A 27,527-nucleotide genomic window follows, 5' to 3' on the forward strand; every position below is an offset into this window, starting at 1 on the left:
TTTCTTACAAATAGAAGTTGTTAAAATACGTTAGCAGGCATGTGATCACCTGCCTCATGCCATGTAATTCATAGTATCTATACACTTATTTTATGCCATTGCCACTTGGATTTTGGGTTGTAATTGGACCTAATTTATTACTGATCATAGCAACTGTATCTAAAGAAGAATCTCTTTATTATTCATAATTTGATGATTCTGTAGTTGTCTGATTATGAACATAACAGATTTTCATTTTCTAGTGAAACTAATATGACCTTAGCTTTGACTAATAATCTGTCACCTCCTGTGTTCTGTCAGCAATTTCTTATAATAGTATTAATGTTAAGACAGCATATCTAGGGAACTTCTAGTTAAACGTGGAAGGTTGGATACATTTGTTTATCTCTTCTTCCCCTAACCATACTAAAATGAAAGTTAATAAATAAAATAAGTATAATAACTATAAAGCCATAAGGACAAGAATAATAGGAGAGGAAATAACAGTGGACAAGAGATATCAGCAAATTGGGGAAACTGGTAAGTAGATAGATTAGCAGAGCTAAAAAGTTCAATACTGTGTGTGAAAAAGAGAGAGACATCAATTTTTTAAAAAAGCAAATTGATTCATGTTGTAGACCCCTGAAAAGGCTCAGGAATTGAAAGCACCAGGCATGATGAAAGGTGGCAATAAGCATGAGGTTGAAAGTAACAATTAAGTGTAAGACTGCATAAGAAATAAAGTTGCTTAGCACGAGTCTGGAGATTTACTCATCAGGAAATTACTGGCTTTGGACACAAGCAGACCACCAGGTACATTAACAATGAAGGGAGAGATTAACTGAAAATCAAAACATACCAAAGGATAGGACCACAGGCCCTCTTGTGCCACTGGCTCCAAGAACTTTGCCAACCAGTTGTTTATTTTACCATCACTACTCCTTTCCTCATCAGCAAATAATTGGAGGATTCTTCTCTGGAGAAGCAAAAGCAGCCCCAGGAAAAAAAGAAAGATACTTGTATTTGGGAACCCCAACAAAATGTCCAGATATCTATATAATCATCCTACCATGAAGTCCACTGGTTTAGAAGGCATCTTAATGCACACAGAGCTTCCAGTCAGCCTTTCAATGCTCTATTCTTAAATGTCAGTGGAGGAGGGCGGAGCAAGATGGCCGAATAGGAACAGCTCCAGTCTCCAACTCCCAGCGCGAGCGACACAGAAGACCGGTGATTTCTGCATTTTCAACTGAGGTACTGGGGTCATCTCACTAGGGAGTGCCAGACAATCGGTGCTGGTCAGCTGCTGCAGCCTGACCAGCGAGAGCTGAAGCAGGGCGAGGCATCGCCTCACCTGGAAGCGCAAGGGGGAAGGGGATCCGTTTTCCTAGCCAGGGGAACTGAGACACACAACACCTGGAAAATCGGGTAACTCCCACCCCAATACTGCGCTGTAAGCATACAGGCACACCAGGAGAATATATCCCAATCCTGGCCGGGAGGGTCCCACGCCCACGAAGCCTCCCTCACTGCTAACACAGCAGTCTGCCCCTATCTATCCGCAAGGCAGCAGCGAGGCTGGGGGAGGGGCTCCCGCCATTACTGAGGCTTAAGTAGGTAAACAAAGCCGCTGGGAAGCTCGAACTGGGTGGAGCTCACAGCAGCTCAAGGAAGCCTGCCTGTCTCTGTAGTCTCCACCTCTGGGGACAGCGCACAGCTGAAGACCAACAGGGGAAGTAGCAGGAGCCGGTGCAGACGCGAACGACTCTGTCTGACAGCTTTGGGGAGAGCCGTGGATCTCCCAACGCGTAGGTTGAGATCTGAGAACGGACAGAGTGCCTGCTCAGGTGTGTCTCTGACCCCTGAGTAGCCTAGCTGGGAGAAATCCCCCACTAGGGGCAGTCTGACACCCCACACCTCACAGGGTGGAGTACACCCCTGAGAGGAAACTTCCAAAGGAAGAATCAGACAGGTACACTCGCTGTTCAGCAATATTCTATTTTCGGCAACCTCTGCTGCTGATACCCAGGCAAACAGGGTCTGAAGTGGACCTCAAGCAATCTCCAACAGACCAACAGACAGTCCTTCTGACTGTCAGAAGGAAAACTATCAAACAGGAAGGACACCTATACCAAAACCCCATCAGTACGTCACCACCATCAAAGACCAGAGACAGATAAAACCACAAAGATGGGGAAAAAGCAGGGCAGAAAACCTGGAAATTCAAAAAATAAGAGCGCATCTCCCCCTGCGAAGGAGCGCAGCCCATCGCCAGCAACGGATCAAAGCTGGTCAGAGAATGACTTGGACGAGAGGAGAGAAGAAGGCTTCAGTCCATCAAACTTATCAGAGCTAAAGGAGGAATTACGTACCCAGCGCAAAGAAACTAAAAATCTTGAAAAAAGAGTGGAAGAATTGACAGCTAGACTAATTAATGCAGAGAAGATCATAAACGAAATGACAGAGATGAAAACCATGACACGAGAAATACGTGACAAATGCACAAGCTTCAGTAACCGACTCGATCAACTGGAAGAAAGAGTATCAGCGATTGAAGATCAAATGAATGAAATGAAGCGAGAAGAGAAACCAAAAGAAAAAAGAAGAAAAAGAAATGAGCAAAGCCTGCAAGAAGTATGGGATTACGTAAAAAGACCAAATCTACGTCTGATTGGGGTGCCTGAAAGTGAGGGGGAAAATGGAACCAAGTTGGAAAACACTCTTCAGGATATCATCCAGGAGAACTTCCCCAACCTAGTAGGGCAGGACAACATTCAAATTCAGGAAATACAGAGAACGCCACAAAGATACTCCTCCAGAAGAGCAACTCCAAGACACATAATTGCCAGATTCACCAAAGTTGAAATGAAGGAAAAAATCTTAAGGGCAGCCAGAGAGAAAGGTCGGGTAACCCACAAAGGGAAGCCCATCAGACTAACAGCAGATCTCTCGGCAGAAACTCTACAAGCCAGAAGAGAGTGGGGGCCAATATTCAACGTTCCTAAAGAAAAGAATTTTAAACCCAGAATTTCATATCCAGCCAAACTAAGTTTCATAAGTGAAGGAGAAATAAAATCCTTTACAGATAAGCAAATGCTTAGAGATTTTGTCACCACCAGGCCTGCCTTACAAGAGACCCTGAAGGAAGCCCTAAACATGGAAAGGAACAACCGGTACCAGCCATCACAAAAACATGCCAAAATGTAAAGACCATCGACGCTAGGAAGAAACTGCATCAACTAACGAGCAAAATAACCAGTTAATATCATAATGGCAGGATCAAGTTCACACATAACAATATTAACCTTAAATGTTAATGGACTAAATGCTCCAATTAAAAGACACAGACTGGCAAACTGGATAAAGAGTCAAGACCCATCAGTCTGCTGTATTCAGGAGACCCATCTCACATGCAGAGACATACATAGGCTCAAAATAAAGGGATGGAGGAAGATCTACCAAGCAAATGGAGAACAAAAAAAAGCAGGGGTTGCAATCCTTGTCTCTGATAAAACAGACTTTAAACCATCAAAGATCAAAAGAGACAAAGAAGGCCATTACATAATGGTAAAGGGATCAATTCAACAGGAAGAGCTAACTCTCCTAAATATATATGCACCCAATACAGGAGCACCCAGATTCATAAAGCAAGTCCTTAGAGACTTACAAAGAGACTTAGACTCCCATACAATAATAATGGGAGACTTCAACACTCCGCTGTCAACATTAGACAGATCAACGAGACAGAAAGTTAACAAGGATATCCAGGAATTGAACTCATCTCTGCACCAAGCGGACCTAATAGACATCTATAGAACTCTCCACCCCAAATCAACAGAATATACATTCTTCTCAGCACCACATCGCACTTATTCCAAAATTGACCACATAATTGGAAGTAAAGCACTCCTCAGCAAATGTAAAAGAACAGAAATTATAACAAACTGTCTGTCAGACCACAGTGCAATCAAACTAGAACTCAGGACTAAGAAACTCAATCAAAACCGCTCAACTACATGGAAACTGAACAACCTGCTCCTGAATGACTACTGGGTACATAACGAAATGAAAGCGGAAATAAAGATGTTCTTTGAAACCAATGAGAACAAAGATACAACATACCAGAATCTCTGGGACACATTTAAAGCAGTGTGTAGAGGGAAATTTATGGCACTAAATGCCCACAAGAGAAAGCAGGAAAGATCTAAAATTGACACTCTAACATCACAATTAAAAGAACTAGAGAGGCAAGAGCAAACACATTCAAAAGCTAGCAGAAGGCAAGAAATAACTAAGATCAGAGCAGAACTGAAGGAGATAGAGACACAAAAAACCCTCCAAAAAATCAATGAATCCAGGAGTTGGTTTTTTGAAAAGATCAACAAAATTGACAGACCGCTAGCAAGGCTAATAAAGAAGAAAAGAGAGAGGAATCAAATAGATGCAATAAAAAATGATAAAGGGGATATCACCACTGACCCCACAGAAATACAAACTACCATCAGAGAATACTATAAACGCCTCTACGCAAATCAACTAGAAAATCTAGAAGAAATGGATAAATTCCTGGACACTTACACTCTCCCAAGGCTAAACCAGGAAGAAGTTGAATCCCTGAATAGACCAATAGCAGGCTCTGAAATTGAGGCAACAATTAATAGCCTACCCACCAAAAAAAGTCCAGGACCAGATGGATTCACAGCTGAATTCTACCAGAGGTACAAGGAGGAGCTGGTACCATTCCTTCTGAAACTATTCCAATCAATAGAAAAAGAGGGAATCCTCCCTAACTCATTTTATGAGGCCAACATCATCCTGATACCAAAGCCTGGCAGAGACACATCAAAAAAAGAGAATTTTAGACCAATATCCCTGATGAACATTGATGCAAAAATTCTCAATAAAATACTGGCAAACCGGATTCAGCAGCACATCAAAAAGCTTATCCACCATGATCAAGTGGGCTTCATCCCTGGGATGCAAGGCTGGTTCAACATTCGCAAATCAATAAACGTAATCCAGCATATAAACAGAACCAAAGACAAGAACCACATGATTGTCTCAATAGATGCAGAAAAGGCTTTTGACAAAATTCAACAGCCCTTCATGCTAAAAACGCTCAATAAATTCGGTATTGATGGAACGTACCTCAAAATAATAAGAGCTATTTATGACAAACCCACAGCTAATATCATACTGAATGGGCAAAAACTGGAAAAAATCCCTTTGAAAACTGGCACAAGACAGGGATGCCCTCTCTCACCACTCCTATTCAACATAGTGTTGGAAGTTCTGGCTAGGGCAATCAGGCAAGAGAAAGAAATCAAGGGTATTCAGTTAGGAAAGGAAGAAGTCAAATTGTCCCTGTTTGCAGATGACATGATTGTATATTTAGAAAACCCCATCGTCTCAGCCCAAAATCTCCTAAAGCTGATAGGCAACGTCAGCAAAGTCTCAGGATACAAAATTAATGTGCAAAAATCACAAGCATTCTTATACACCAGTAACAGACAAGCAGAGAGCCAAATCAGGAATGAACTTCCATTCACAATTGCTTCAAAGAGAATAAAATACCTAGGAATCCAGCTTACAAGGGATGTAAAGGACCTCTTCAAGGAGAACTACAAACCACTGCTCAGTGAAATAAAAGAGGACACAAACAAATGGAAGAACATACCATGCTCATGGATAGGAAGAATCAATATCGTGAAAATGGCCATACTCCCCAAGGTTATTTATAGATTCAATGCCATCCCCATCAAGCTACCAATGAGTTTCTTCACAGAATTGGAAAAAACTGCTTTAAAGTTCATATGGAACCAAAAAAGGGCCCGCATTGGCAAGACAATCCTAAGTCAAAAGGACAAAGCTGGAGGCGTCACGCTACCTGACTTCAAACTATACTACAAGGATACAGTCACCAAAACAGCATGGTACTGGTACCAAAACAGAGATATAGATCAATGGAACAGAACAGAGTCCTCAGAAATAATACCACACATCTACAGCCATCTGATCTTTGACAAACCTGAGAGAAACAAGAAATGGGGAAAGGATTCCCTATTTAATAAATGGTGCTGGGAAAATTGGCTAGCCATAAGTAGAAAGCTGAAACTGGATCCTTTCCTTACCCCTTATACGAAGATTAATTCAAGATGGATTAGAGACTTAAATGTTAGACCTAATACCATAAAAACCCTAGAAGAAAATCTAGGTAGTACCATTCAGGACATAGGCATGGGCAAGGACTTCATGTCTAAAACACCAAAAGCAACGGCAGCAAAAGCAAAAATTGACAAATGGGATCTCATTAAACTAAAGAGCTTTTGCACAGCAAAAGAAACTACCATCAGAGTGAACAGGCAACCTACAGAATGGGAGAAAATTTTTGCAACCTACTCATCTTACAAAGGGCTAATATCCAGAATCTGCAAAGAACTCAAACAAATATACGAGAAAAAAACAAACAGCCCCATCAAAAAGTGGGGAAAGGATATGAACAGACATTTCTCAAAAGAAGATATTCATACAGCCAACAGACACATGAAAAAATGCTCATCATCACTCGCCATCAGAGAAATGCAAATCAAAACCACAATGAGATACCATCTCACACCAGTTAGAATGGCAATCATTAAGAAGTCAGGAAACAACAGGTGTTGGAGAGGATGTGGAGAAATAGGAACACTTTTACACTGTTGGTGGGATTGTAAACTAGTTCAACCATTATGGAAAACAGTATGGCAATTCCTCAAGGATCTAGAACTAGATGTACCTTATGACCCAGCCATCCCACTACTGGGTATATACCCAAAGGATTATAAATTAGTCTACTACAAAGACACATGTACACGTATGTTTATTGCGGCACTATTCACAATAGCAAAGACTTGGAATCAACCCAAATGTCCATCTGTGACAGACTGGATTAAGAAAATGTGGCACATATACACCATGGAATACTATGCAGCCATAAAAAAGGATGAGTTTGCGTCCTTTGTAGGGACGTGGATGCAGCTGGAAACCATCATTCTTAGCAAACTATCACAAGAACAGAAAACCAAACACCGCATGTTCTCACTCATAGGTGGGAACTGAACAATGAGATCACTTGGACTTGGGAAGGGGAACATCACGCACTGGGGCCTATCATGGGGAGGGGGGAGGGGGGAGGAGGGAGGGCTTGCATTGGGGAGTTATACAAGATATAAATGATGAATTGATGGGTGCTGACGAGTTGATGGGTGCAGCACACCAACATGGCATAAGTATACATATGTAACAAACCTGCACGTTATGCACATGTACCCTAGAACTTAAAGTATAATAAAAATAAAAAAATAAAAAAAAAATGTCAGTGGATAGACCTCCAAAACAGAAAATAAGGAACTCAGTGGAAAATGTAGACTTTCTTAATATGCTCAGAGATCATGGAAAATACAGTATTTCTAAAATAAGGACAGAAGAAAAAAAGTAACCTGTAATCCCAGCTACTTGGGAGGCTGAGGTGAGAGGATGACTTGAGCCCAGGAGGTGGAGACCAGCCTGGACAACATAGCGAGACTCTGTCTCCAAAAATTAAAAACAACAACAACAAAAAAGTAAAGGAAACTTATATGGCCTGATCTGTAGGATATATTGGTAAGTGGGAAAAAAAAGTACATACAAAAGAGAATATAGCATGCTACCTTTTGCAAAGAAGATAGGGAAAAAAAAGAATATATGTATATCTGCTTATTTTTGCAAAAAAACTCAAAGGGTAAACTAGAAACTAAAGCAATTGGCTGCCTGTGGGATGCGGGTACAAAGGGTTAGATACAGAAAAGAGAATGAAGTTTTAATATTTTACTTTTGAACCATGCTTAGTAGTTTTATACCTTCAAAAATAAAATTAAATCAACAAGGGTAAAAATAAAAATTAAATACAAACAGAAAGAAGTAAAACTAATTGCATATAAAATTGCTAACATAACCACCCAGAAGAAAAATAAATTAAGCCAAGTAACTTTTGAACATATTACTTTGATTATATACCCTTCGTGGAATATATTTTAAAGACAAAAATAACCCAAAGGAAATTCTAACTTAGTGTATTGTTGGTAGTAGTGTGGGGGTAACCATTTTGAGACTATTTTTGTGTATAGTGTAAGATTGAGCTTATGAGTAAATACATTGATGTTGGGAAACAGATCTCTTGGGAGAAGAAAGATACAACTGTGGAATTGGCAAAGAAGAGGAGAACCTTGCGATATATTAGAATAGAATTATCAGTCTGAATTTATGATTTTAAAAAAATGTCCTAACTCTATTCACTGAAGAGGCCTAGAAGCGGTGAAAACCCAGTAGTAATGAGTATACTTGGCAACCAGATCTTGCGCACTAAATACTGTTCCTCACTAAAAGGAACCAACACTTTTTGGAGAAGTAGTTGATTCCTGATCTGGGTCAGGGAAACTAATGAACACAAGTCATGAGGACACAGGAACCATTTTGAATGAGCTCCCACTATCCAATTGGGGCATAAAAAGAATAATGACACTAATTAATTATAATACATTGAATAAAAAACATCTATGCATCCATGATGATACTACTAAAACAAAAATTATCAAGGGGAAAGGGACAGTTCCCCTTTAGGAAGAAAGCCAACTAACACATGAAGTGTAAAAAGAATTACAAATTTAGAAAATCACATTTTACAGCCACCATTGTAATAATTGATTCAGGTAAGGGTCCTCACTCGTTGCTGAAACCATGTGGTGTAAAGCTATTGAGGCTAGAATATTTGCACAGTTTGAAATTACCATAGATTACTTACTAATTAGAGAAAAAATACCTTGAAAATAGAGAAATAGAGAAACTGGTAGATGTCACCTTAACCAAATGATCAAACCTAATATCAGTAATGGAGCAAAATTGAACTCATGTACTTCCTGATGTAATGCACTGAAGATATATTATCTTTTCTTTCTGCCCAAAATGTTTAACCTGGGCTGGGCGTGGTGGCTCATGTGGGTAATAACAGCACTTTGGGACGCAGAGGTGGGAGGATTACCTGAGCCCAGAAGTTCAAGACCAGCCTGGGCAATATAGCAAGATCCCATCTCAAAAAAACAAAAGTTTAGCCTGGATCTAATAATCAGAAACAACTAGACAAATACAAATTGAAGGGCTGTCTTTTAAAAACAGGACTGGACATTTTAGAAATATCAACATCACACACACACAGACTAGAACAAAACTGTTATAAATTCAATGCGTTGATCCTGATTGGATCCAAGATGGAAAAAAGTATAAAGGACATTATTGGTACAATCGATGAAGTTTGAATATGGACTGTATGTTAAATAAGAATATCATATCATTGTTCAGTTTTTTTTGTTGGGTTTTTTGTTTTTTGTATTTTTGGTAGAGATGGGCGGGGGCAGGTGTCTCATCATGTTGCCCAGGCTGGTCTCAAACTCCTGGGCTCAAGCAATCCTCTCGTCTCAGCCTCCCAAAGAACTGGGATTACAGGCACGAGCCACCATGGCCGGCCATTGTCAAATTTCCTGAGTGTGATATAGTTGTATTTAAGTCATGTAGGAGAATGTCTTTATTTTTAGGAGATACATGCTAATGAAATATTTAGGGGTGAAATGTAATGATGTCTGCAGCTCATTCTTAGATGGTGTAGCAAAAAAATAATGTATATATAGAGAGAAGGTGAGGTGGAGAAAGCAAATGTAAGAAAAAATAACGGTTGCCAAACTAGGAGAAGCATATAAAGTTGTTCATTGTATCACTCTTGAAATATTTCAAAATTTTAAAATGGGTTTGGTAAATAAATAAAGGAATGACCTGAGAACAACATTTTAGAAATGAGACATGTCTTTGCTGAAATAAAGTCGAGAAAATCTCCAAAAGAGAGAGAATATAGAGAAAAAATCAGAAAACAAGAGAATTTGTCTAAAAACTCCAACATCTGACTAGTGGTAGTTCTAGAGAAGCCAGAAACAGGGGAGGAAATTGTCAAATAATAGGTTGGTGCAAAAGTTATTGTGGTTTTTGCCATAGAAAGTAATACCAAAAAAGTGTCTAGAACTTCAGAGCAAGAGTTTCTAGATTGAAAGGGCCTGAGTACCCACCACAATGAATGGAAAGGAAAAATAAAGCTATATCAGGGCACATTATCATACAACTTCAGAATTGAGGATGTAGAAAACAACCTAAAAGCTCTGAAGGAAATATCTCTGGGTGGTGGGGGGAAATAAACTAATAGATTACCTAATGTAGTTGATTATGAGAAAAATACTGTTGAAAAGGGTTTCGTAATTCTGTAATAAACTTTGGAGAGATTTCCAATAGTGACATAGAAAACTAAGCAAATGAAAAAGAAACAAGGAAGTTACTAAGTCTAGCAGGATTAAAAGACTGTATAAGAAAATGTATATGTAATCCTAGTACCTACTTAGCTAAGCAGGGAATACTTACATAGTCGTAATAAGGTAAACACTGAATTAAAATTTGTGATGTAACTGATGTTATTAGAGTAAATGATGGAGTGGTGGGAATGTGGGATAGTATGAGTGTTGAATCTCCGTATTCCATAATAGGAAGTTAGTAGATAATGCCAGAAATGAATAAATCAAGAAATAGCAGTATAACCTTACATGTAAATACTTAAAAGTAGGCGCAGACAAATTTCAGTTATTTTACTTAAGGGTTTATTGTAAAAGTCCTGTTACCAGGAATACCAGTAAAAGTGACAGAATTCCTTTTGTCTCTCAGCATGGTTAACCATAGCTATCAAGAAACAAATTAATTATAGATCAGAGTTTGGAATCTATACCACCACATCTTTGCAGTGTTAAGTTTAATAACCATTGTTAACAAAAACAGCTACTGGAAGAAGTAAACTTTTCATTTTCATTAAATCTTTTTTATTTTATGAAATCTTTTTTATTTCAAAGTACACGTAAGTATTTAAGGATATTATTGTTAAATCTTTTAAGTGCCTGTGTAAATAGCAGTGCTTTTTATTTGAATATTTGCTGATTACGGAAAATATTACCTTTTTACATTTTAACCTTCCCTTCAAAATGACAAATGAAACATTACAATTTTATTTCCTTCAAGTAAAATGGTGTTTATGGTATTAGAAATTTTATAGCCTTTCGTTTGTTCCCTGGCACTGGATAGCTCAACAGGAAGGAAAGCATTCCTACCTAAATTTTTTTTCACTTGTACTGTGTATGAGGAATTGGGAGAAGTATTTTAATGAATGCAAATCCTTCAAAATCCTTAGTTAGAAAATATTTGGTATTTTCAGTTATTATACTAGTTAAATGACCTTTCTCCGTGTTTCTCATGTGTTTGCTTTTTAGGGTAAGGTAGCCGAACGTGGTACCCACCATGGTTTGCTTGCTAACCCTCATAGTATCTATTCAGAAATGTGGCATACACAGAGCAGCCGTGTGCAGAACCATCATAACCCCAAATGGGAAGCAAAGAAAGAAAATATATCCAAAGAGGAGGAAAGAAAGAAACTACAAGAAGAAATTGTCAATAGTGTGAAAGGCTGTGGAAACTGTTCGTGCTAAGTCACATAAGACATTTTCTTTTTTTGTTGTTTTGGACTACATATTTGCACTGAAGCAGAATTGTTTTATTAAAAAAATCATACATTCCCATTTTCTATAATCCTTCTTTTAGATAAGATTTATTTAAAAGGGGATTTGAGTTTTATATCTTTCACAATCTATTTAATGTGGCATCTGTAATTATCCCCAAATTATTTTCTTGTCACTGTCCTGGTTGTGCTCAATGCATAATTTTTGCTACCTGTTTGATATTACCACATTACCCTCTTGAAGCCTGACATTCATTTGATATCTATAGCCAGATGAATCAGATTGGTTTCCCAATTTTTGTAGTTTTTAAAACCTCCTTTATGCTGACAATTTAGAGGGAAAGTGTCTGTTTCTTAAAATGAAAGAAAAAGAGGATAGTGTAAGTTTGTTGTTTCTTCTCCCTCCTCCCTCCAATTGAAATTGATGTGAAAATGAATTTATAAACTTTTAAAATTAGAATGTATCAGAAATAGACATGCGTTTATAGTTCAATGTCTTACTCGATAGGTTACTTACTTTTTTTTTGTTTTTAGACAGATTCTGACTCTGTCACCCGGGCTGGAGTTCAGTGGCACATCTCAGCTCTCTGCAACCTCTATCTCCTGGGTTCAAGCAATTATCATGCCTCAGCCTCCCAAGTAGCTGGAATTAGAGGCACGTGCCACCACACCTGGCTAAGTTTTCTATTTTTAGTAGAGACAGGGTTTTGCCATGTTGGCCAGGCTGCTCTTAAACTTCTGACCTCACATGATCCACCCACCTTGGCCTCCCAAAGTGCTGGGATTACAGGCATGAGCCACCATGCCCAGCCTATACTTAGAATTTTTGAAGTATTTGCATATATGTACTTTTTGAAGGAAAAAAACCTTCATTCTCATTTTGCTGTGTAGAATATTCTTCATCATTAAGCAGCACCATAACTATCATCTAGTGATTAGAATTTTATTCTTCCACAAAAAATGAGGCATTGTTTCTGTTTTGGACCAAACTACATGGTTTTCTTTAAAGATTTACAAATTCCTATGTAATTTGAAAGTCGCTATACTGGGAGTAATCTGAAAAGCTTAGAAAGTACATTTACTTTCCTATTGCCATCTTAAATGTGCTGCTTTTTCTATTCGAAGTTTACTAAGAAACAAGTAAATGGGATGTCGTGCATGCATACACATGCTCACACGTGTATAAATCAGTGTCCATTTAAAAAATATTAACATTTAGGTAAATAGAGTATTACATATTATACTCTTTAGATGATCAAGACTCTAATCTGTGTTGACACTTAAGAATTTCTTTATTACAAGATCTTCCCTTACTTTTCAGTAATTTAGTTTCTTTAAGCCTGACATAACAAGGAAGAGCCCAAACAACATAATCAAGTTTTACCTGCTAGAATTAATAAAATACTGGTATGCATTCACTTAGAAAGTTCTTCCCTTTTCCAGTATGAACTTGCTTTCATTTGTTTGGTAGTAATCATTCAATTCGAAAACATATGCACCTCATGAATGGCCATATAACTATGTAATAAGGTTTTATTTCTCAGAAAAGGTCCTAATATACTTACTTTATTGGTTTATAGTTTTAAGAAAATTTTCATGATAATTTGATATGGGAGAGATTAGTATTGTTGACATTGGTGGGTGGATAGCTGATCTTATCTAACTTAGGTGCCCACTCTTGTTATATAAAGGTAATTTGATAAGTAACATGAAACCAGTATTTCATAGTCTTTGCTACCAGAGTAAGTGATGCAAGATCTTGTTTTTAAAGCTAGAGTTAATACTGAGATGCATAATCAACTGAAAAATGGATTCGGTTTGTTTTTTTTTTTTTTTTTTTTTTTGTTTCCTTTTCAACATTTCTTACTCTGAAACCATAGTTGTTACTGCTCTTCTGGCAGTGGGGAGCACTTTTAATGAATCCGTTGCATTACTGGAAATGTGGTTAAAGTCTCAATATAAATGTTGCTTCTCTGTTAATTCCCTCTATACATTTCCAGTGATGCTGATGGAAAAGATTTTGCTTAACCGCATAAACAAACACATAATATTGAAGTAACCGTCAGTAATAATTCATTTTGAGGTGTGAATAGTGTTCAAAGTAAGTTATTTTGTGATATGGGAAAACTGTAGTCCAAGAAGTTTAGGAATGTTTCCAAGGTGTGGATAATTTTCCCACTAAGAGATATGAAGCTATTTTGTTTTCATATGATTGCAAGTGGTCCCTAGTCCATTGTGGTCATTAACCATTATTTTCAACTAACAAAATCTTAAATTACTTGAAAAACAGTTATTGTAGGGTCCATAACTAAGTCTTAAAGGCATTTCTTTTAACCACTTCATATTAAGGTGGTTCTATACAGGGAAATAATAGACAAATGAAGATGAAAGAAAAGCTTCCTGCGATGATTCATTCAGAGGAAATGCCAAGAAAAAGGGCATTTAATTATAGTGTACTAATTTTACATTATAATATTATGTACTCACACAAAAGGATAAAGTGTATAAATTTCTAAATCAGTGTTGCAACATAATGTTTTTTAATATATTGGGATGAATAAGGTACAGTTTTAGAATATGTAATTTGAAAATGTAGCAAGATGATAAGGTTTTATTTTTTATATCTCTTTATTTTAAAGATTGAAAATTTTACTTTCTTCCTAAGGGACTTCCAGTTTACAAAAATTAAGTTGAAACCAAGGTAATTTGGGATTATAAAAACTGGGCCAGATGCCTTACTGAAGGTTCTTAACATAGAAATATCTTGGTGAGCAGATGGCCTCATTTGGAAATTTTTAACAGCTAAAGTCTGAGGGTCACTTTTGCAAATCAGAAAGAGACCTTAGCATTTGGACTTGAACAAGCTTAAGATATGCGTTTGTTTTTCCTCTACAGAGATTTGCACCTTTTACAAACCTTAAGATAAATATTGTGTCATTCCTTTAGATGGTGACAAAGTAGTTTGTGAAGATGGCTGTTTTAAAAAATTTTTTTTTGCTTTAAAGGCAAGATATTTAAAGATTGTATGATTTCTTATTTCTGGATCTCTTTGTCCATACTGCCATCTTGCTCTTATCCTTCCTACTTGCTGAATGTGTCACTGAGTAGCAACTTTTGCCAGTGTATATTCACAATTCTCTTACCTTGTATCTTTATTACTAGACAGTCTGTCATGGATTAATAGTTGAAAGCATTTAAATATGTTTGCAATTGCAGTTTTCTTAAATTGTAAACAAATCCCTTTGAATATATAGATTTTTAATGTAAATTGTATAGTAAATGACAATACCAAATCAAATAGGTTAAAACTGGTTAGTTAAGACAAAATAACTCAGAGAGGCCCTTTACCTCACTGTTATTGTTTATAGCAATCTGTGTAGATAAACATTACTAAATAAACATTATATTTGTGACTAGAAATGGGTATCCCATTGAAGCAACTCTTCTCTGCAGTGTCCAGGGAAAACTGATATTTTGTCATTCACATACTGAGAATAAATACAGATAATTAAGAGACACTCTGAGGGTATGACCTTACAGCCTTACGCAGAAGGTAAAAACTTGGAATTGTTTCTAAGAGAAAGTAATTGTGAAGCTCATAATGTGGGTAAAATGGCAGCAAATTATAGTGTGCTTTCAGTTAACATTAAGCTGTCATACCAATCAGTTCTGATGATTAGGAAGTAAACTTTTGGGTATAGAAATGTCTTGACTGCAAATCGTGTGATAAACTAGCAATTTTATTAACTAGGTAGAGTTGGAAATGAAATGCATGTTCTAATTAAAAACAGGTTGGAGCATTTTTTGTTTAAAAAAAGGTCAGTGGATTGTTTCCATACTTCCTGTTCTTACACAGCTACAGTAGTTTCAGTTTCATAAAATCATGAGATTTTAAAGTTAGAAGGAGTTTAGAGGTCATTTAATACAATCCCCTCACTCTACAAATGAAGAAACGGAGGCCAAGTTGGGATGAAAACCCTGGCTCCTGACACCTAGTCTGTTCTTCCTTCTACTACACCATATTTCCACTCAAGTTACGTTTTAAAATAAATTGGAAGCTTTGCACAGTGGCGGTGTCATAACCAATGAGGTATATCCGAGGCACAGTTATTGCTAATTGAAAATTTTTCCTAATACCCGGCCATTATGACTTGAAATATAGTTGGCATTGGTGAAATAAATTGGAGAGTAGGACTTCCATAATGGCAAAGTAGGAGCTCAATAGACCCTCTCCCCAGCAAAACAACATTTTTACTGGTAAAATTGTTTTTTAAAAAGCAATCATTTAAAATTTCTGAAAATTGTCTTAAGGGCCTACGGGAAATAGAGAAACATCCATTCAAGAAAATCTGTTGAATCTTATTAACAACAGCAAGAGTTTGTGGTCTTTGAGGAACAACCTGTTCCATATGTCCCCCACCCCCATCCAAGTGTTACCTGAGTGTTCTACCCTGGATCTCCATTCAGGGCGTGTATGGTGAAGATGATGGGGGTAGGTGGGGCTCACTCTTCTCCCAGCTCCCATTCTGGGGCTAGAGTTTCACCCTGTCAGGGCCAACTGTTTACATTTCTTATCCCACCCCTCAACCCCATACAAACACGCTTAAACCTGTGTTGCAGAAACTCTATGCCAGCAGACAAAGCCAAAAGGACTAGAGATGCCTTCTGCCACCCAGCCCTACCCCCACCCCCTTAGAGTAGAAATTCTATTCTATGCAAAGACTGAGAATAAGGGGGCCCTGATTTTCTCTATCCCAGCTTGCTCATAACATTGGAGGTATCACCCAAAGAAGGAAACTGGCAAATACTGGGGACTTCCACCCCACCCCATCACCCGTGAGTAAAATGATTTGATTTCAGGAAAAATGAGCCCCACCCTCAGCTTCGTTCAGTGGTGCAGAGGTTCTGCCCATGGGGAAAGGCGTGCAATAAAGACAATTCCATAGCTCTGCCTGTGGAAACTGACTTCATTTGGAACAGAGCATGAAGAACTTCATCCCTAAAGATGTTGTCAAAAACAGTGGATGGAGATCTTGGTGGAGATCAATTAAGGGAAGGTTGCACATGCAAAGCAGCCAGAAGTTTAATAGAAACATGAAAGAGAAAGCCAAGAAGAGCCGTCCTGACAGTGCAGTCAACTATGGGGGTTGAAAAGTCTGTGTGCATGTGCTGGGCTGCACCCACTCACAACAATCAGAGCAGAACATGGGACAAACTTGAAAGCATTCCAATACATGCAGACCCATCAACACAAGGTGCAGTCTTTACTGGCACAAGGAGTTTGAAAACAACCTTTGACCAAACACTGCAATAAGCTACTTTGACCCAGAAGTGACTCCCAGGAACAAGGATTAAAAATAAAATTATACTCATCCCTGGCAATCTGAAAGACTGTGTGTATGTTGAAGGCTGTGCCTTCTTAGGATGATCACAGAGGGATCCTCCAAGCTTCTAGTCCCTGATGTACATGGATGAAAATAAATTTCCTGAACTATTTATAACAGCCTCCAAACATGCACACATCCAGTCGTAAAGAGTAAAAATCCTATTGGCTAATAAGTGCCTTGTGCTAACCTGGGGGCAACCCCTAGGTATTAATAGCTGAACTAAAAAATAGAGCTAACATCAGGCTGCACACTGTGGAGGAAATAAACAACTAAAATCCCCCAGGAAAGGAGGATCAATATCCAAGATTGCTGTAAGGTACTATCTAAAATGTCTAATTTACAACGAAAAATTAAAAGACATGGAAAGAAACAGGAAAGTGCAACCCATACACGGGGGGAAAGCAGGTGATAAATACTGCCTTAGAAGTGGCCCAGATGACTTGTAGCAGACAAAAGATTTGTCAACAAAGAGAAGTGTGTGTGTGTGTGTGTGTGTCTACAAATGGAAATTCTGGAATTGAAAAGTACAATAACTGAAGTAAATTCACAAGAGTTCAGTACTATATTTGAGCTGGCAGAAAAAAATCTGAACTTGAAGGAAGATCAATAGAGATTATGCAGTCTGAAAACAGAGAAAAAAGAATGGGGAAAAATAACAAGAGAAATATGTACCAACATATGCACAGTACCAGGAGGAGAGAGTGGGACTAAAAACTAAAACTCACAAGAACACTTAAATTTGATGCAAAACATTACGCATCAAAGGAGCTCAACAAATGTCAAGTAGGGTAAACTAAGAGACACATCAAGTGAGAGCAAAAATGAGAAAATTTCGAAAGCAGTAAGAGAAAAATAGCTCATCACCTACAAAGAAACCCCAATATGGTTAACAAGTGAAGTTTCATCAGGAACACTGAAGGCCAGAAGACATGATGACATGTTCAAATTGCTGAAATTAAACAAAACCACCCAACTGAGAATATTATATTTAGCAAAACTCATTCAGAAATGAAGGTGAAATAAGATGTTCCCAGACAAGCAAAAGGAAAACTCAATAGTAGTGACTTGCATTATAAGAAATACAAAGGTAATTTTTCAGTCAAAAAGCAAGTGACACCAGATAGTGATTCAAATCCACGTGAAAGAAAATAGGAAGCACCAGTAATGGCAATCACGTGAGTACTTTAAAAAGACAGTATAATTGCATGTTTCTTTTCCTTTCTTCTCTTAACTAACTTATGAAGCAACTGCATAAAACAATGTGTATATTATTCTTTTATTGCGAATGGAAACAAAGCCTATGTAAGGAATGATACCAGGTGATATCTTGAATCCACAGGCACGAATGACGACAGCCAGAAATGGTATCTAAGAAGGCTAATATCACAAACTCTGCATATATATGTGTCGTTCTCTTAGCTTTTTAAAAAGACATAAGGTCCTATAAAGATGATAATAATGTATTGTTGTTTTGTAACATATATAGACATAATATGAATAACAATAGCACAAAACTGGGATGGAAAGAAGCTATATAGTAGTAAAATTTCTGTATTTCACTGCAACTAATCAGTAAAAATATGAAGTAAATTCTCATAAGTTACAATGTATATTGTAATCCCTAGAACAATCACTAAGAAAGTTACTTTTAAAAATATACTTTTTTTCCACATTTATTTTAGAATCTGGGTACATGTGGAGGTTTATTACAAAGGTATATTGTGTGCTGCTAAGGTTTGGAGTACAAGTGAATTTGTCACCCAGGTAGTCAGCATAGTACTCAATAGGTAGTCCTTTTTAACCTTCACCTCTTCTCCCTCCCTCCCTTCTCTTGTATTCTCCAGCATCTGTTGCCATTTTTATAACCACGTGTACCCCAATATTTAGCTCCCACTTATGAGAAGATATGATATTTGGTTTGAAGTTTCTGCATTAGTTTCCAGCTGCATCTGTGTTGCTGTGAAGGAGATGATTTTGTTCTTTTTTATGGCTGCATAGTATTCCATGGTATATATTTACACTTTCTTAATCCAGTCCACCATTGATGGCCACCTGGGTAGATTCCATGTTTCTGCTATGTGAATAGCACAGCAATAAACATACAAGTGCATGTGCCTTTTTCGTATAATGATCTATTTTTCTTTGGGTATATACCCAGTAATGGGATTACTGACTCAAATGGTAGTTCTGTTTTAAGTTTAAACTGCCTTCCACAGAGCCGGAATTAATTTGCATTCCCACCAGCAGTTTATAAGCATTCGCTTTTCTCTGCAGCCTCGCCAGCATCTGTTGTTTTTTGACTTTAGTCAATAAATAGCCATTCTGACTAGTGTGAGATGGTATCTCATTGTGGTTTTGATTTGCATTTTTCTAATGATTAGTGATGATGAGCCTTTTTCACGTTTGTTGGCTGCTTATGTGTCTTCCTTTGATAAGTGTCTGTTCATGTCCTTTGCCCATGTTTAATGGAGTTATTTGTTTTTTGCTTGCTGAACTGTTTGTATTCCTTATAGATTCTGGATAATAGACCTTTCTCAGGTGAATACTTTGTGAATATTTTCTCCCATTTTGTACATAGTCTTTTTACTTGCTTGATAGTTTATCTTGCTTTACAGAAGCTCTGTAGTTTAATTAGGTCCCACTTGTCACTTTTTGTTTGGTTATAATTGCTTTTGAGGGCTTAGCCACAAATTCTTTGCCAAGGCTGATGTTGAGAAGGGCATTTCCTAGGTTTTCTAGGATTTTTGTAGTTTGAGGTCTTAATCCATCTTCAGTTAATTTTTGTATACAATGCTAGGTATGGGTCCAGTTTCAGTCTTCTGCATATGGTTAGCCAGTTATCCCAGCACCATTTATTGAATGGGGTGTCCTTTTCCCATTTGCTTATTTTTGTCAACCATGTTGAAGTGCAGATGATTTTGTATGCAGCTTTATTTCTAGGTTCTTGATTATGTTCCATTGGTCTGTGTGTCTTCTTTTGTTTGTTTTTGGCTTCTTTTTTTTGTATCAGCACCATGCTCTTTTGGTTACTATAGCCTTGTAGTATAGTTTGAAGAAGTCAGGTAATGTAATGCCTCTGGGTTCGTTCTTTTTTTCTTTTTCTTTCTTTTCTGGATTGCTTTGGCTATTTGAGCTTTTTTTTTTTTTTTTTTTTGGTTCCATATGAATTTTAGAATAGTTTTTTTCTTATTTTGTAAAAAATTACATTGGTGGTTTGATAGAAATAGCATGGAATCTGTAAATTGCATTGGGCACTATGGCCATTTTAATGATGTTGATTTTTCCAATCCATGGGCATGGAATATCTTCCACTTATGTATGTCATCTCTGATTTCCTTTAGCAGTGTTTTGTAATTATCCTTATAGATGTCCTTTACCTCTTTGGTTAGCTGTGTTCCTAGGTGTTTTATTCTTTAAAAAAATATCCTCAGAACATCATTAATAGAATCAAAATGTTACACTGCAAAATGTCCCTGCATCAACTGTCCATGTATCAAATGACGCTATGCATCAACTAGAACTAACAGACATCTATAGAACACTCCACCCAAAATCAGAATACATGTTCTTCATGTTCTTCAGGTGGGCCATAAAACAAGCCTCAATAGATTTAAAGTGATTGAAATGATACAAAGAATGTTCTCTGACCACAATAAGAATGAAATAAGAAATTATTAGTGGAGGGAAACTTGGAGACATCATAAATATATGGAAATTTAAAAAATAAATATAGGATAAAGAAGAAATCACAAGGGAATTTAGAAAGTACTCTGAGATGAATGAAAATGAAAACACAAGAAAAACATGTGGAATGCAGCAAAAGCTGTGGCTAAGGGGAAGTTTATAGTCGTAAATACCTATATTTAAAAAGAAGGAATATCTCAAAATAATAACAGCCTTTCACATTAAGAAACTAGAAAATAAAGAGCAAACTAAATGCAAAGGAAGCAAAAGAAAAGAAATAAATATTAGAGCACAAATTAATGGAGGATAGAAAATCAGTAAATAAAATTAATACAACTATGAATTGTTTTTTGAAATATAACAAAGTCTTTTAACTACACTGACAAGTAACAAAATACTTAAGACTCAAATGATTGAAATGGTGAAAGAGGAGACATCACTACGAATCCACAGAGTTAAAAAAGTATTTTAGAAGAGTACTATATATAAATGCCAACAAATTAGGAAACAGATGAAATGGACAATATCATAGAAGGACACAAAACTGACTTAAGAAATACTATGAATAGATCTATAACAAGTAAAGAGAATAAATTACTAATAAAAAGCTACCCAAAAAGACAAGCCCAGGCCTAGATGGCTTCCTCAGTGAATTCTGCAAAATATTAAAAGAGTCATTGATACCAACACTTCACAAACTTTTTGGAGATATACAAGAGGAGAGAACTTTTCTCAGTTCATTCTATGAGGCCAGTATTATCTTGATACCATAACAAAAGACATCACAAGAAAACTCCAGATCAATTTTTCTTAGATATATAAATGCAGAAATCCTCAATGAAATACAAGCAAAGCGAGTCCAACAACATTTGTAAAAAATCATATGGGAGAGGGAGGCAGAGCAACATGCCTCAATAGAGGCTTCCCACAATCATCCCGTCCCCGCCCCTACAGGAACACCAAACCGAACAACTATCCACATGAAAAAGCACCTCAATAAGAACCAAAAATCATGCGACCAATCACAGTATCTGGTTTTAAAATCATATTATGGAAGGAGGCACTGAAGAGGGTAGGAAAGACAATCTTGAATTGCCAACACCACCCTTCCCCCATCCCTGTGCAGCAGCAGGGGCCATGTGGCATAGAGGGAGAATCCGTGTGCTTTGGGGAGAGAGAGAGAGCAGTGATAGTGGGAATTTGCATTTGAACTCAGTGTTGCTCTGTCACAGCAGAAAGCAACACTGGACAGAACTCAGCCAGTATCCACACAGGGAGCATGTAGACCAGCCCTAGCCAGAGGTAAATTGTCCATTCCAGCAGTGGGAACCTGAGTTGTGGCAAGCCCTGCCAATGTGGGCCAGAGTGCTCTGGGGTTCTAAGTAAACTCGAAAGGCAATCTAGGCCATAAGGACTGCAATTCCTGGGCAAGTCCTGTTGCTGTGCTGAACTCAAGGTCAGTAGATTTTAAGTTGATCTAGTGAGACATCAGCCAGGGCTATCAAGGGAGTGCTTACATCCCAGCTCCCCGACCCCAGACAGCACGGCTTGCAACTCTAGGACAGACTCCTTTTTTTCTGCTTGAGAAGAGGAGAGTAAAGAGAACTTAGTCTTGCAACATGGATACCAGCTCATACACAGTAGGGTAGGACACCAGGCAGAGTTCTGAGGCCCCCATTCCAGCCTCTACCTCCCAGATGACATTTCTAGACACACCCTGGGCCCGAATGGAACCCACTGCCTTGAAGGGAAGGACCCAGTCCTGGAAGAATTCACACATTCTAACAAAAGAGCATTAGGCCCCTGAATAATCAGCAGTAGGAGCCAGGCAGTACTCACCAAAGGCTTGAGTGAGACTCAGAGTTGTGTCAGCGAGTGTGACCCAGCATAATCCCAGCTGTGGTGGTTATAGGGAGAGACTCCTTCTGTTTAAGGAAAATACAGCAAAGTCCTTTGTAAGACAAAGGGAACATTGTCTTACACCTTGGTTTCCAGCTCAGCCACAGTGAGAGCGCCAAGTGAGCTCTTGTGCTCCCCTGACTACAAGCCTTGGCTCTTGGATGGCATTTCTGGACCTGCCTTGGGCCAGAGGGGAGGATACTGCCCTGAAGGGACAGACCCAGGCTGGCACCATTCAACACAACCTGACTGAAGAGTGCTTGGGCTTTGAGTGAACATAAGTGGCCGCCTGGCAGTACTCCCTGCAGGCCTGGGGTGGTGATGGCCATGGAGAGCCTGAGGAAATGGGAGGGAAGAGTAGCAAAGATTTTGTCTTGTGGCTTGAGTGTCAACTCACCCACATTAGAGTAGAGCAAGAGATATAGATTCCTAAAGTTTTGAACTCTAGGACCTGGTACCTGGAAGGCATTTCTGGACCCAGCCAGGGCTTGGGGTAATTCATTGCCCTGAAGGAAAGGACACAAGGCTGACTGGATTTTCTACCTTCTGACTGAAGAGCCCTTGGTCCTTGAGTGAACATTAGTAGTGGCCAGGCAGTGGTTCCTGTGGGCCCTCAGTGAGACCCAATGATGTGCTGCCATCAAGTCTTAGTGCAGTCTTAGTAGTAGTGGCCCCAGGAATACTAGTGTCACCCCTTTCCCAGCTCCAGGCAGTTCAGCACAGAGAGAGAGAGAGAGAGAGAGAGAGAGAGAGACTCCATTTGTTTGCGGAAAAGGAAACAGAACAAAAGCCTCTGCCTGGTAGTCCAAGGAATGCTCCCAGATCTTACACAAAACACCAAGATGGTGGTACCTCCACAAGTCTGCAAGAGCCACAGTGTTACTGGAATTGGGGTGCCCTCTAATGCAGATATGACTTCAATAACCAAATGCTTAGATCACAATACCCAAGACCCTTTGGACGCTTAGAAAGTCTTCCCAAGAAGGATGGATACAAAGAAGCCCAGACTGCAAAGACTACAATAAATACCTAAATCATCAAAGCCCAGACATGGATGAACACACACAAGTATCAAGACCATGTGGGAACACATAACTGCACCAAACAAACTAAGGCACCAGTGACTAATCTCAGAGAGACAGAGATATGAGACCTTTCAGACACAGCATACAAAGCATTTGTTTTGATGAAGCTGAATGAAATTCGAGATAACACAGAAATGAAATTTCAATGGAAAGAAACAAAAAGAATCAAGCAGAAATTCTGGAAGTGAAAATTTTATTTGACATACTGAGAAATGCATCAGAGCCTCTTAATAGCAGAAATGGGCCGGGCGCGGTGGCTCAAGCCTGTAATCCCAGCACTTTGGGAGGCCGAGATGGGCGGATCACGAGGTCAGGAGATCGAGACCATCCTGGCTAACACTGTGAAACCCCGTCTCTACTAAAAAAAAAATACAAAAAACTAGCCGGGCGAGGTGGCGGGCGCCTGTAGTCCCAGCTACTCCGGAGGCTGAGGCAAGAGAATGGCGTAAACCCGGGAGGCGGAGCTTGCAGTGAGCTGAGATCCGGCCACTGCACTCCAGCCCGAGCGACAGAGCGAGACTCCGTCTCAAAAAAAAAAAAAAAAAAAAAAAAAAAATAGCAGAAATGATCAACCAGAGGAAAGAATTAGCTTAAAGACAGGCTATTTAAAAACACACGGTCAGAGGAGACAAACGAACAAACAAAAAACAATAAAAAAAAAAAAAAAAAGGAAGCATGCCTGCAAGACCTAGAAAATAGCCTCAAAAGGGCAAATCTAAGACATAATGGCCCTGAAGAGGAAGTAGAGATAGAAATAGGGGAAGAAAGTTTATTCAAAGTGATAATAACAGAGAACTCCCCAAACCTAGAGAAAGATATCAACATTCAACTACAAGAAGGTTATACGAGATAAAGCAAATTTAACCCAAAGACTACCTCAAGGCATTTCATAATCCAACTACCAAAGCTCAAGGATAAAATGGATCCTAAAAGCAGCAAGAGAAAAGAAACAACATATCACAGAGCTTCAATATGTCTGGCAGCACATTTCTCAGTGAAAACCTCACAGGCCTGGAGAGAGTGGCATGACATATTTAACATACTGAAGGACAAAAACTTTTACCCTAGAAAATAATATATCTGTCAAAAATATCCTTTAGGCATGAAAGAAATAAAGACCTTCCCAGACAATCAAAAGCTGAGGGGTTTCATCAACACCAGACCTGTCCTACAAGAAATGCTAAAAGGGGTACTTCAGTCAGAAATAAAAGGATGTTTATGAGCAAAAATCATCTGAAGGCACAAAACTCACTGATAATAGTAAATATACAGAAAAACACAGACTATTATAACATTGTAATTGGAGTATATAAATGTAACAAGTAGAAAGACTAAAGGATGAACCAATAAAAAATAATAACTACAACAAAGTTAAAATGTAGAGTTTTTGATACTTGTCTTTTTGTTTGTTTATGAAATCAGTAGTAAGTTCTCATCAGTTTAAAATAATGTCTTATAGTATTTGCAAGCCTCATGGTAACCTCAAATCAAAAAACATACAGCACATACACACACAAAAAAGCAAGAAATTAAAACATATCACCAGAGAAAATCACCTTTACTAAAATGAAAACACGAAAGAAGGAAGAGAAGACCACAAAGGAACCAGAAAACACATAACAAAATGGCAGGAGCAAGTCCTTGCTTATCAATACTAACATTGAATGTAAATGGATGAAATTCTCCAATCAAAAGACATAGAGTTGGCTGAATGGATATACCCATAAGACCCAATACTCTTGCCTACAAAGAGCACACTTCACCTATAAAGACATATATAGACTGAAAATAAAGGGATGAACAAAGACATTGCATTCAAATGGAAACCCAAAAAGACCAGAAGTAACTATACTTATGTCAGGAAAAAATAGATCACAAGACAAAACCTATAAAATAGAAAAGAAAGGTCATTATGGAAGGTCATTATGGATGGACCATTATAGTAATAAAGGGGTCAATTCAGCAAAAGGATATAACAAATATAAATATGTAAATATAAATATGTAACCAACAGTAGAGCACCCAGATATATAAAGAAAATATTACTAGAGCTAAAGAGTGGTAGACCACAATGCAATAATAGCTGGAGACTTCAACACCTCACTTTCAGCATTGGATAGATTATCCACACAGAAAATCAACAAGGAGGGGGTTGCTGGCAAGATGGCCGAATAGGAACAGCTCCGGTCTGCAGCTCACAGTGAGATCAACATAGAAGGCGGGTGATTTCTGCATTTCCAACTGAGGAGACACCTCCCAGTAGGGGCCGACAGGCACCTCATACAGGAGAGCTCTAGCTGGCATCTGGCAGGTGCCCCTCTGGGATGAAGCTTCCAGAGGAAGGAACAGGCAGCAGTCTTTGCTGCTCTGCAGCCTCTGCTGGTGATACCCAAGCAAACAGGGTCTGGAGCAGACATCTAGCAAACTCCAGCAGACCTGCAGGAGAGGGTCCTGACTGTTAGAAGGAAAAGTAACAAAAGGAAAGAAATAGTATCAACATCAACAAAAAGGACGTCCACTCAGGAGACCCCATCTGAAGGTCACTGACTTCAAAGACCAAAGGTACATAAATCCATGAAGATGGGGAGAAATAAGTGAAAAAAGGGCAAAAATTCCAAAAACCAGAACACCTCTTCTCCAGCAAAGAATCACAATTCGCCAGCAAGGGGACAAAACTGGACAGCAAATGAGTTTGACAAATTGACAGAAGTAGGCCTCAGAAGGTGGGTAATAACAAACTCCTCTGAGCTACAGGAGCATGTTCTCACCCAATGCAAGGAAGCTAAGAACATTGAAAAAAGGGTAGACAAATTACTAACTAGAATAACCAGTTTAGAGAAGAGCATAAATGACCTGATGGAGCTGAAAAACACAGCATGAGAATTTCATGAAGAATACGCAAGTATCAATACCTAAATCGATCAAGCAGAAAAAAAGGATATCAGACATTGAAGATCAACTCAGTGAGATAAAGCGAGCAAACAAGATTAGAGAAAAAAGAGTGAAAAGACATGAACAAAGCCTACAAGAAGTATAGGACTATGTGAAAAGACAAAACCTACGTTTGATTGGTGTACCTGAAAATGACGGGGAGAATGGAACCAAGTTGGAAAACACTCTTCAGGATAGTATCCAGAACTTCCCCAACATAGCAAGGCAGGCCAACATTCACATTCAGGTAATACAGAGAACACCACAAAGATACTGGAGAAGAACAACCCCAAAACATAATCATCAGATTCACCAAGGTTGAAATCAAGGAAAAAATGTTAAGGGCATCCAGAGAGAAAGATTGGGTTACCCACAAAGGGAAGCCCATCAGACTAACAGTGGATCTCTCAGCAGAAACCCTACAAGCCAGAAGAGAGTGGGGGCCAATATCCAACATTCTTAAGAGTTTTCAACCCAAAATTTCATATCCAGCCAAACTAAGCTTTGTAAGCAAAGGAGAAATAAAATCTTTTACAGAGAAGGAAATGCTGAGAGATTTTGTCACGACCAGGCCTGCCCTACAATAGTTCCTGAAGGAAGCACTAAACATGGAAAGGAACAAGTGGTACCAGCCACTGCAAAAACATGCCAAATTGTAAAGACCATCGACACTATGAAGAAACTGCATCAACTAATGGACAAAATAACCAGCTAGCATCATAAAAACAGGATCAAATTCAGACATAACAATATTAACCTTAAATGTAAATGGGCTAAATGCCACTATTAAAAGACACAGACTGGCAAATTGGATAAAGAGTCAAGACCCATCAGTGTGCTGTATTCAGGAGACCCATCTGACGTGTGGAGACACACATAGGCTCAAAATAAAGGGATGAAGGAATATTTACCAAGCAAATGGAAAGAAAAAAAAAAAAAAAAAGCAGGGGT

The 27,527-nt window shown here is 38.4% G+C and overlaps 1 protein-coding gene and 1 non-coding gene across 3 annotated transcripts in view; both read left to right on the forward strand.

Annotated features, from left to right (window-relative positions):
- ABCB7 (ATP binding cassette subfamily B member 7) overlaps positions 1 to 11,651 on the forward strand; it is a 122,807-nt gene extending 111,156 nt beyond the window's left edge. Inside the window, exon 16 of one of the 2 annotated variants that reach the window (XM_030933926.1) lies at positions 11,346 to 11,648. In XM_030933926.1, coding sequence (XP_030789786.1) covers positions 11,346 to 11,561 — 216 coding nt within the window. In that variant the 3' untranslated portion in view covers positions 11,562 to 11,648. Of the gene's footprint in view, positions 1 to 11,345 lie in introns of both variants that reach the window. The other variant, XM_030933925.1, reaches the window with a different exon arrangement.
- Positions 11,652 to 15,646: 3,995 nt separating this feature from the next.
- LOC115898958 lies at positions 15,647 to 15,780 on the forward strand. Its single transcript, XR_004058593.1, has one exon. It is a non-coding gene; the product is annotated as a U4 spliceosomal RNA (small nuclear RNA).
- Positions 15,781 to 27,527: the final 11,747 nt, after the last annotated feature.

This window comes from Rhinopithecus roxellana, chromosome 7, assembly GCF_007565055.1.
Source record: "Rhinopithecus roxellana isolate Shanxi Qingling chromosome 7, ASM756505v1, whole genome shotgun sequence".
NCBI classification, from domain to species: Eukaryota; Metazoa; Chordata; class Mammalia; order Primates; family Cercopithecidae; genus Rhinopithecus; species Rhinopithecus roxellana.